The sequence below is a fragment of the Wasmannia auropunctata genome, unplaced genomic scaffold (genome assembly GCF_000956235.1).
Source record: "Wasmannia auropunctata unplaced genomic scaffold, wasmannia.A_1.0 LD336063.1, whole genome shotgun sequence".
NCBI classification, from domain to species: Eukaryota; Metazoa; Arthropoda; class Insecta; order Hymenoptera; family Formicidae; genus Wasmannia; species Wasmannia auropunctata.
In genome coordinates, this window is record NW_012026827.1 from 643,555 (window position 1) to 655,164 (window position 11,610).

At 40.6% G+C, this 11,610-nt stretch overlaps 1 protein-coding gene across 1 annotated transcript; it reads right to left on the reverse strand.

Annotated features, from left to right (window-relative positions):
• Positions 1 to 6,332: 6,332 nt before the first annotated feature.
• On the reverse strand, positions 6,333 to 11,035 carry LOC105450362. Its single transcript, XM_011690155.1, has 4 exons — positions 11,012 to 11,035; positions 10,484 to 10,699; positions 8,520 to 8,818; positions 6,333 to 6,633 (listed from the first exon to the last, which is right to left on the reverse strand). The coding sequence occupies exons 1-4, from the start codon at positions 11,033 to 11,035 to the stop codon at positions 6,333 to 6,335; spliced, it is 840 nt and encodes a 279-aa protein (XP_011688457.1).
• Between the last annotated feature and the right edge of the window lie 575 nt (positions 11,036 to 11,610).

Genomic DNA, 11,610 nt, shown 5'->3' on the forward strand with positions numbered 1-11,610 from the left:
CCGACGTAATACGAGGAGACGAAGAGAATCTCGGGAAAGCGGACGAGGTATGTGGCACGGAAGTACGAAGAAGTCGTTGTCCGTTCTCGCGTCACCACTTCCGGTTCATCCGTTTCGTACATATGGCATAATTTTATTATTATCGTTTATTCAATTGCAAATCAACGATCTAGCGCGGGCGACGTCTTTTTAGGAGTCTTAGAGAACTGTATTCTCTCTCCCGGATACACGTCATGTCTGTAGAGCGCACACGAGATATATGTACATCGGAGACAGTATATAATATATTATATATGTATATATATATAACGGCGGTACTTGACAAAATGAAAATATAAAGAGCACTATAGGGAACTAAAAATGTGCACGGTATTAAAAAAAAAGAAGAAGTGCAAGAAAAAGGAAAAACGAAACATCGCCGATACGGTAGTATAATTTATTTTTCTACAGTCGCCGAGAGGTTTATCACAGACCAAGATGACTCGGGGGTACGTGTGCGGGTAACGCGCGCACACGCGAGGAAACCTTAATGAAATTTTTCTACTGACTCTTTCGTTACGTACGACGGCACAAATCTCAGCACAAAAGAGAGAACATCTCCCCTCGCGCAAGAGTAATTACACTCCGCTCGCTCTTGACGAGATTCGCGTGACAATTCGAGTAAAGCTGCAAGTAACGCAATTCGCGGCCGCGTTGAATGTAACGAGAGGGTTGCGGGAGAAAGAGGGAGAATGAGAGAGAGAGGGTGTGAACGATAAGAGATTGAATGGGAATGCAAAAAATAAGTAGGTATCGGCCTAAACGCGAGTGAAGCTAAGCAAAACGTCAAAAAAAAAAAAAGAAATGGGGGATCTACCCGTATATGCGGAGAAAGAAGAGAAAGAGAGAGAGAAGCAATGTACTTCCAGAATCGTTCCACGAATCACGTACTTCCATTTCCGGCCGACTTCTCGCCCGCACAATCATGCATATTTACGCAACAGACGCGCGAAATCGACGTGTACATACACGCGGAGGACGTAACGATCGGCACGTTAATTGTACACACGCGTAGCGTAGTTCGGAGAGTTATATCTTGTAAGATAGCAATAAAGAAAAAAAACGGACTCTCTTTCGCGTACATATGCTATATTTTCATGGGTCGATAGGGGCAGGGAATGTGGATGGATCGACGTGTGACGTAAATCACCTATAAAGAGTTGATCGATCGAGAGAAATTAATAGAAACTCGCACTACTTTGTAAAGTTCCGAATCCTTAATCCTCGAGACTGCGGAGGACTATGTAGAAAAATTTTTTCTTTATCCTTCATTTCTTTGTTAGGAGAGATGTAAAAGGCTGTCGTGTAAAACGCTTTCATCGTGGAGAATTGAAAGGTGCTCGAAAACTTTTGGTCTTCGACGTTAAAGATTCTAGAAGAGATTCTACCTCGCAGATTGAATTTCTATTAATTCCTCTCTGATCCGTTTATTTTTTTTTTTTGCAAGTGATGTAGAACGCGCGCGCGCAAAAAAAAACGATCCGCGTGTAATCGTGTAATAGTCATGTAAGGAGAATATATCACTGTTGATATGTTAGCACAGTCTTTAAATTTGACGGGGCGAAAGTTCGGTGCAAGCGAGAAAAACAAATGAGAGACTTGTAAAACTTTCGACTTTCTAAGCCGCGGCAGGCGCGACTGCACGCGACAAAATCCGAGGGTGACATGTAAAACGCGAGAAACCCCACTCCTGGCGTCGGCGAGATAATAAATGGCGTCTTTGCCTACGAGAAAATATGGGTATTATCCCTTTTTTTTTCCAAACAGATGCGCTCGCGCCACTCTCGAGATTTACTCATCGAGAGACTCATCCGCGAGATCACCTATTATTTGTCTTTCTGTGAACTGTGTAAATTCGCGTGTCCAGGACAAGCTCTTGGTTCACTGGTGCTTAAGACTTACGACTGTTTCGAGATGCCTGGAACGTAGCTTATCTTAGAGAGGCTAAAACGATTAGCAAGATCTTGATAATGAAATTCTGTGGACATCACAAAAGACGGTCTTTGAAACATCAAAGGGTTGGCCTAATGGAGCGCTAGCTTTTCGGAAGTCGTATAATTCATCACGAAGTCGAGACATAAAGTAACAATCATACATATTCTTTCCAGACTTGTTTTATATACACATACATATGTATATGAATAAGTCTGAAAATTTCTTGGCATCTTGGAGCAGAACTTTGTCACTAATTTTCAGTTCAACTCTCTCGCAGTTGGTTCACGAAATCAGAACTCATCTCTTAAGAGTCTAGATAGGATTATACCGATCAAAGACAACAGGAGTAGCAAATGTTAGTATTAAAAAACGACGTTAAATATCTTTGTAAATAAAATTTCGAATTAGAACTCTGTGAGTTTTGTGCAAGAGAGTAAAATGAAATTAATTGAAAGAACGTGGTTTGATTGACGCTCACGGTCCCAAAAACGTATCCCCTTTAATTTCCAACTATTCGTAATTACGAAAATTGTTAGCGTCACGCCACTGTGTTTAAGGAGAAACACAATCGGATTACCAGACAACAAAGGTGAAATTAAAGCGGCCGCCGTCAGCTATAATTTCGTAGCCCTTTTTTTATTTTCTCTTCTTTCGTTTCGCTATGGAAGAAAGGAAAGTAATTTACCGCGAAATGGGACGATCGAAAGGAGGTAGTTACAACGTTTACAAGCAGTACATATTTAGCGTAGACGGCGTAGAATCGGGGAAAAATCGCTTTGGTATAATACGATCACGGATACATATTGGCACGATTAAATTCAACGCGCAACAATTTGATTATCGAATCGAACCCATTTCTCGCGGTTGGTGTATCGGACCCGATATTGGACAGGGAATTGCATGAGGGGGGGATCTCCGAACAGAACGGTAAGTATTACATAATTACGGAAACGTATACCGCCGCTCGAAAATCTGCGAATGCTATTCCACGCCCACGCGAAGCTCGAATGTGAACGTTCCATATTCAATTTGCGTTCCTGATGATTTCAATCCTCCTTTCAATAATTCTTTATTAATTACAGTCTTTATTGAGATACACACAGAGAAGATAAATTACATGAAGTTAAAATATTCCAATTTCCCCGTTTAATTTTATTATCCCCCTACCAAGTCGTTGCAATGAAAAAAAAACCACAGAATAATTTAGGTCAGCTTTTTCCAGCTGCCTTCTTCACATTTTCGCTTCTCTTTCTCTGTATTTTTTCCACTCTCGATGGACATGGTCTACACTCGTTTCGCAGAGTAAGTACCGAATGTGCAGCTGAAAGAAAAAACAGCTCTATTTCTTCTCTTCAAGTAGCATTTTGGAAACGCGCTGTTTTAGAATTCTCATATAACGTAATCGCAAAACTTCGAAACCGCAAAAAAGAAGTAAAAATTGCGGAGAATAAAAAATCCAAATTTCACGGCCGAGACATAAATTCTGGTGCGGAATTTCTTCGATTTTTTCATTAGCAGAATTTAGAACGGTATACGTCTCGTGGAACTGTAAAGTGGAATGTGATGTGAGGAGTCTTTCATCAATTTCGGTTTTGTTCAACGAACACGAAAAACACATCAGCGCGCGAGATTCGTTTTGAGAGTCGTTGTCGTCGTGTCTCGCACAAGAGGAGGTAAAGAAAGAAATGTCTTTTCCTTACACGTACATCGTAGTGCAACACGTTAGCGTTACATATATGTTATACATCGTACAATGCGATTAAGTTAAAAAAAGTAGAGAGCGCGGTAGTTCCGCAGTATCGTGACGCGTCTTGGATTATTTTTAGAAATTTCGTTGCTTCGTACAGAGCACAACATCAAAGTAAAGAAGATAACGCCTCCGTAACGACCATAAATATATACAGTATATATAATTATGTGTATGTATATATATATATATATATATGTATTCATATAATTTTATTATATATAAAACAAACGATTTCTCTCTCTCTCTCTCTCTCTCTCTCTCTCTCTCTCTCTCTCTCTCTCTCTCTAGGCTGTACGAAACAAGCTCGAGGAGCTGCCTGTTTGAGCATTCGCATTTGCTCGAAACGGAATCGAAATCGGATCTTTAAGGATCTAGCAAAAATAAATTGTACCCTTTAGAAAAGTCTTTAATGAGAGAGCGTATATAACAAGCGAGTCGAGGTTTATTTTTACTTACTGACGTAACGATCGATATGAGATTTTTATAAAAATACACGATAGCCTTAACGTCGATCGACGTGGCTAATGGCATGAAAACTATTCAGTGTCTCGCATCGGGTTTCGATTCCGATTTCAAGCCTCGACTAAGGTTTCAGACGAAGCGTAGACGATAAAGCTGCCGTCGGAATTAATTTTCGCGATCGTCGGAAGCTGCTTATAGTTTTTCGTAATCGCGACGTGTTCGCCGGAATTTTGGATCCCGAGTCGCGTTTTTAACACTATATAATTTAATTTTGCCGGGGGACGAGCGACCGTCGCCCGGCCGATTGTCACGGATATATAGAAGTTTTGTGTAAAGCACTTGGACAGTCGTCAGAGGTATATACACCTGAAAAAATTCGCGAGATTATACGCGTTCGCATGCGGCGTCCGTGGGAGATATGGCGACTCTGCGCGCGGACAAGGCACTGCAAAGCAACGTAGACATTGGCCAGGAGAGGTATTAAGGTTAATTAAACGATTGAAAGAATTTTAGCGTGGTCGAAAAAATCGTTTTGCGAACGTTCGATACGAAAGATCGTTTCCGAACAGATTACCTCTCGCGCTTCTCAATCGAGGCTTCTCTTTCATTTTACATTATACGTCGGATCGGATCGATTCTGTCCGGAGCAAATGTTCGATGTTCGAAAGAAAAAAAAAAAAGAAAAATGCTTTAGGGAAGATTTTGTCGTTTCTCATTGTCAGTAAAAATTCGGAGATGTAATGCTAAAAAAAAAAAAATTACGGCGTTTAATCTCTATCTCGCGCAAGAAATCTGCGTTTGAAATTCGCGATTAAAACCGCGATTGTTGAAGTCTCGAGCGTTCGCTCGATTGCATAAAGCGCGCCTGGGCCACTCGAGATGTTACCGCGCGGAATAGACAGTTCAACGGATGGGCTCGACCCACAATTGTCCTCTCCTCCTCGTCGTTGCAGCCGCAATCCCGGCTTATATTGACCGAGACCCGTCCCAGTTACCCGCGTATCAACCCGGTGCGGTAAAACCCGCTGTGAAGAACATTTTAATGAGTTTTCCCACGGCTCTCGAAGCATCGCGGTGAGCGGCGCAGAAACGTTTTCTTCGGTGATATCGCAGCTGGAAACACAAGTTTGCGTTCGTTACCGGAGATAGTACTTCGGATCGCGTGCACCCGTCGGTGTGGAAAATCTTTCGTCTTTGTTGATTCCCGCGTACAACTATTTTTCAGAAAATAAACCGGCTAGACTCGTAACAAATATGCATTCTGTAATCCTTCTCAGACTACGTGACTTTCTCATTTTACATGTTCTCCATATCGAAACTTTTTGTGCCGACACCAAACCTGACATTATTTATGCACATTCGCAATAGTACTCGTATATACGAACAAGAAATATGCGAATCAAATTGTGTGTAATTGTGTGTGTGTGTGTGTGTGTGTATTATACATATATATATATATATATATATATACATATATATGGTATATATAATGTTACAATGTTGCTGCAACATTGTAACATTCCAGCTATATTGCATAGATTACAATATTATTGCAATATTGTAGTTATAATCTGTGTGTATAATATATACACATATACATTCACGGTTTGATTTGCATATTTCTTGTATGGTTTAACGAATTATCGTTACGAATAGCCTATCGATAACGTTATATATGCCTTTCACTATCAATCTCGCGTCTCTTCTCATGGCAGCGTCATCTGAAGCTTTACGTAAATATACACATATCTCTCTCTTTCTCTCTCTCTCTCTTTCTCGTTACACAACAAAGACAGTAAGACATCGTATAAAATCTTTTTACAACCTGGCTGATTAGACTAGTCTAGAATGAGTCGTCTTTCCATTCATCCCGCATTCGCACACATTCAATCTCGCCACTGAGGGACCAACGAACGCTCAGTCGAAACGTCATCCCCGACGTGGACTGTATGTGTTACGCAAGTGTCCCGTGTGTCTCCTCCTCCGTCGCTTCTTTTTTCTCGCGCCTCGGACGGGCGCGAGTCGAGAGATTTTAGACCCCTTCCTCAGGCCTCCATCAGACGTTACCGCTGAAGATGCCGCCGGCACCCAGACGATTGTTATCCTGCGTCGATCCAGGATACCGGCCGGGCGCCAGCAGCCAGCCTCACGTCTTGGCGAACTTGTAGACCACACCGAACACCAGCACGCTCACCAGCATCAGCACCATCGCGGTCACCACCTTGGCGAAGGCGTTCAGCCCGCTCTCCGTCGGCTGCTGGGACCTGCCGCTCGGCACGCCGCTCTGCTTGGCGGCGAGACCGCGCGCCAGGGCGGGGAAGGCCAGGCTCTGGGTGAAGGTCAGCTTGTGGAGGGACTCCGACAGGGAGTACGGGCCCACGGAACCGCGGGCCGCCGCCCTCAGTAGGGCGTACTCCAGATCCAGAGCGTCGAACATGCTGTATCTGCTGGTGGAAGAAAGAAACACGGAAGTCTCTTAATTATTTTAATATGCACCACGCGCTGCAGCGTACATTTCTTTTAACCATTTTATTTAAATAATGTGCATTATTTTTGACTATATATTATTTGAGATACATAGTTTTAGTGCAGCATCTCTAAGAATATATTCGACCTTCTACATCTTCAAAATTTTTATATTACAAGTAGGTATGTACTTTACATTACTTCTTTAATTATAGTATTATCTACTTTAATTATAGTTATTTCATTTAACTTGAGATTATTGCACAAGCTGTGTGGTAAATTTTTCTGGCAAACTTTTCTGGAAATCTCTCACGCGACTTTAGCGAAAACTTTGGTAACGAGTGCAACAATTCCCGCTGCAAAGTTCTCGCTTTGAAGGAAATTAAAACGCAGACGAAGGTGCGACGAGGGAAAGCATAAAAGTGTAGGCCTCTATCGAAACGATCCAATGTCTCGGCTTCGCGCGAGGTTCTGCGTGCTCGCTCGCGAGATTGCAGGATTACTATACGTGTAAAAAAAAAAAGGAGCGAAATTGGGGCGCGGTCGGTGTCAAGATTAGGAGGAAAGAGAGAGAAAAGCGATTTTCTCGAGGCCCTCGTCGTAGAAGGAGGACCACTTCGGTGTTTGCGGCAAAGAACTCGTACAAGTAACGAACAATTCTACCGACACGTACACATAGACGCGCACACAATCGTAAACGCTGATACGTCGTCTCGACGTATACCTTCCGTACATTTACATCGTGTCAAGGTCGTTCCTTGACACGAGTCAAGAGCGAGTCCGGCATCGAACGTGATACCCCACAATAGATTGTTCCTGCCGTTCGGATCTCCGGGACCTTGCTTGAAACATGCGCATACGCGACCAAGGATAAGGTCGGAAAGCAGATACTCGCCGATGCTTCACCGGTGTAAAAAGTAGAAGAGGAGATACCATTTCTTGCAATAATACTTGTCGAAAATTGTCGTCACCACTCGCGAGAACCTATTCACGACAGTCTCAGTCTGCGTCGGTATTGGTAACTTTGCTCATTTGTTACAACGGAGGTTTATCACGATAATGTATAGATAGCCAAAATGTTGTATGCGTTCTTTTTACTCCGGAAACGTCAAGATCAACTTTCCATCATTAGCTGAGGATGATTTAAAATTGAATTGAAACGTCCATGGATTAAAGAAATATTTGAATAAAGACCTTCAATACAGCACTTCTATGCTTGCCTATCTGTGCTTTATTTATCGCGCTATAACTCTCGTTAGCCCTTGTTTCTATTTTTTTTTATTTATGCGTTTACTTATATTTTTCTTTTCTTCATTTTGCGTACCATCGTTAAAAGAATCAAATTAAAGTAAATCTAAATTTCTAAATGAAAGACTATAGACAGAAGAGACACTCAGGAAAATGTTTCGCTGTTTCAGCTAGGATTCTAAATATTACACTTAAATTATATCGATGTTTTTGTATCTGCTAAAAAATTGTCTGTCATACGTAGAATTTATAGCAACAATATTCTAAGAATATATGCAAGAAAATATAGGTCTCATAACCAAATATATGATTAGAATCTGGATTGGAGTCTGGACTGATTAAAGAAGAACTTTCGTGCTAAATTTGACAAATAGTTCAGATATAATTTCTGTTTCTATTATCTGTATTGATCAAATACAAAGCATATATGATATCGCAGTGCTTACTAATCACTTATCCGTTTTAGCTAAATTTTCGTACCAAAATAATTCTCGCTATAATTGCAAGATTACTTTTTTCAGTGGATAAAACAAAGCTAAAGATGAACAAATAAAGTCGATTTATCGCGGCTGAAGATGTCGGAAAGGCGTGCGGCGTGAAAACGTGTCAAATCAATTACCTGCTGCTGCGTCTCCTGTCCTGCGAGTGCATCGACACGATCGCCGAGCTCGGCATCGATCGCAGGCTGCTGGTGGTCGAACTGGAGGGACTCGGCGGCGCGGGCCGGTCCTCGTGGTCCTCGTCTATAGACGTCCTGTCCGGCGACGGCGGACTCTTCGATCCCGCGCTATGGTGGTTGTGATGAAGATAATGCAGCTGCAGCCGCGCGTGATCCGGATGCAGCAGGCTGGCGCGACGCGATTGCTGCGGCGTCATCGCCGGGCTGTTGCAGGTAGCACCGCATGGCGACGGCGACGCCTTTAACGCGTTTCACCAAAGTTAAGATTTTATTTTTTTCTCTTCGCGTTGTGACGAGGCGCGAATCGACTCGCGCGAGAAGAATTTAATAAAAGAAATCATACGTTTATTAATTAAGTTATTTAACGTTAATTTGTTCAACTGACATTCAAATCTCATTTGCCTCTGACTGTACCAAAAGCGGCGAATTTTCGTTGGACCTGTTGGATGATCACTTGTTAGTTTCTGTTTGACATAATTTATGTTAAGTCTAAAAAAATCGGATAACAATTTGTAATACTTTGACCACAAATTTTGTGACGCTGTCCCAAATTTTATCTTTTTTGACTCCACTTTTTCTCGCTTTCGACGTTTATTAATTAAATTATTTAACGTTAATGTATTTAACTGACATTCAAATTTTGCCTTTTGTCTGTATTAAAAGTGGAGAGTTTTCGTTGGATTTGTTGAACGCGTTAATTTCTGTTTGATATAATTTATGTTAAGTCTAAAATAATTGGATACAATTTGTAATACTTTGACCACAAATTTTGTGACGCTGTCCCAAATTTTATCTTTTTTGACTCCACTTTTCTCGCTTTCGACGTTTATTAATTAAATTATTTAACGTTAATGTATTTAACTGATATTCAAATTTTGCCTTTTGTCTGTATTAAAAGTGGAGAGTTTTCGTTGGATTTGTTGAACGTGTTAATTTCTGTTTGATATAATTTATGTTAAGTCTAAAATAATCGGATACAATTTGTAATACTTTGACCATAAATTTCGTGACCGTTTCAAGTTTTATCTTTTTGACCTCACTTTTTCTCGCCTTCGACCAAAGAATCAGCTGCGATACTTTCAATTAATTTCGTTTAACGTAACCGATTTATCATAGAAAACAATTTTTACGTTGTTTTAAGTTTAATTCTCATGACTTTCGTTATTCATATTATATTTATTTTCTATATTATTTACATTATGCGTACATTTATGTGGCTTTTCTCTTCTTGCTTTTATATCTTCTTCAACGTTTCGTTGATTAATTATATATTAATTATATTTTCTGTATCTCTGTTTACTGGCTGATAATGACTAACAAAGTAAAGTCGAAACGTACCATGTTATTTTGATTATTTGTATCAATAAATTATAATTTATCTCACATCTTATAATACAATTAATTACACTCGTTTTTTGATTTGTCATTTTGGTTCTCTTTTGTTTAGCTATTTTGATCTTAAAAAAAAATAGGTCAATCCCTGTCCCACGCAGAAATGATCTTGAACATTTTCGCGTTCGTTTTGATGTCTCAGTGGAAATTTAATTTACAGCGTAGGAACGTCTCGAGAGTGCTTATGTTTGTTCGATTCACGCAGACACAATTGAAAAGCATTGATTTTATTGATATAAGTTTGAAGATTTAATAAAAAAGATTTGATCACAAGTATAAAGCACCCTTACAGATTTACGTAAACGTTCTATATCTAGCGAAAAATAAATTAAAAAATAATATTTTCCAAGTAGAAATAATTAATCGACTAATTATTTCTAGCGAGATTATTTTTATAATAAATTTAATATTTTGTTAGTCCTTGACTTTTATTACCGCCAAGAAAATGTAATAAATTGTGGGTGCTTTATATTTTATGGCCAAGGCTGTAAGTATCATCGTGAAAATCACACCTGGATGGATTCGATGCCGCTGTCGTTGACACTTTCCTGCACGTCTGGGAACACAAAAGCTTGGGCCTGTCCGTCGGTGTCGGCTCTGGGCGAGTCGCTGGGCCATACCTGAAGTAGCGGAAGTCCCCCGCGCGTCTCGTTGCAGACCTCGGCGATGACAACGTTGCTCGATGGTACCCCGGTATTGAGGCACAAACCCAGCTCTCTCAATGGCTTCTGCTAAACGATTTTAATCGTTTTATAATTGTGTCGTAAATTCTACATACTTATATATGTTGCCATCAAAATCCGATTTTGCTAGTTAAAACTAGTTGCGTGGAAATCCATATCTGTTCCTGTTTAGGGGGCGGAACGAGGTCTATAATTATACTGTTCTACGTGGGTTTTCGACTTTCCACGCAAAACTATTAAAACTACTTTTAACTAGTGAAATCGAAATTTAATTTTGACGGATTATGGGTTTTGACGGTAACATATATATTTTTGGGGGAAGGAATCTTATTTCTTTTTTTCTTTTGTTCTTCGTACAAGTTCAAACTTGTCGGAGGACATGTTGAGACAAAATGCACTTTGAACATTAGATTATATATCTTGAATGTGAGGTAAACGAGATTTTAATTTTGTTGTTTGCGGCATGCACTTGGGACTGAATTGACTTTGAAATATTACGAAGGCGGCTCGTATCGCGCGGCACGCGCGAACGAACGCCCTGCGCCTTTGCTTTCACGAGCTGCTCGATGACTCTCGATAATAAATATCGCCGCCTAGAGAACTCGGTAATGTCGCCGTGGCACGAGACAAACATTTTCTGCGTTCGCGCCACATAACAAAAGGCCGGTCCTTCACGGGCATGGATATTAGCATGTGAAATATTGAAAAGAAATATTTTTAGCCACGGTCGCGTTTCAAGAGCAGATTAATCGATGCGATACTCAGTTTGTTTCGCTGCCACGAGCTTTACTTCCATCCTAATGACGTTTTAAAAAGAGTAATAAAACTATAACGGCAGAGAGAACTTGTTGTCTCGCGTGGACTTGTTCATTCAAATGGAAGAGTATCCTCGAAGCGCACACCTGACACGATTGAAATGTCACGAAATCTCTTGTATTGTCGCGTAGACAAGAGCA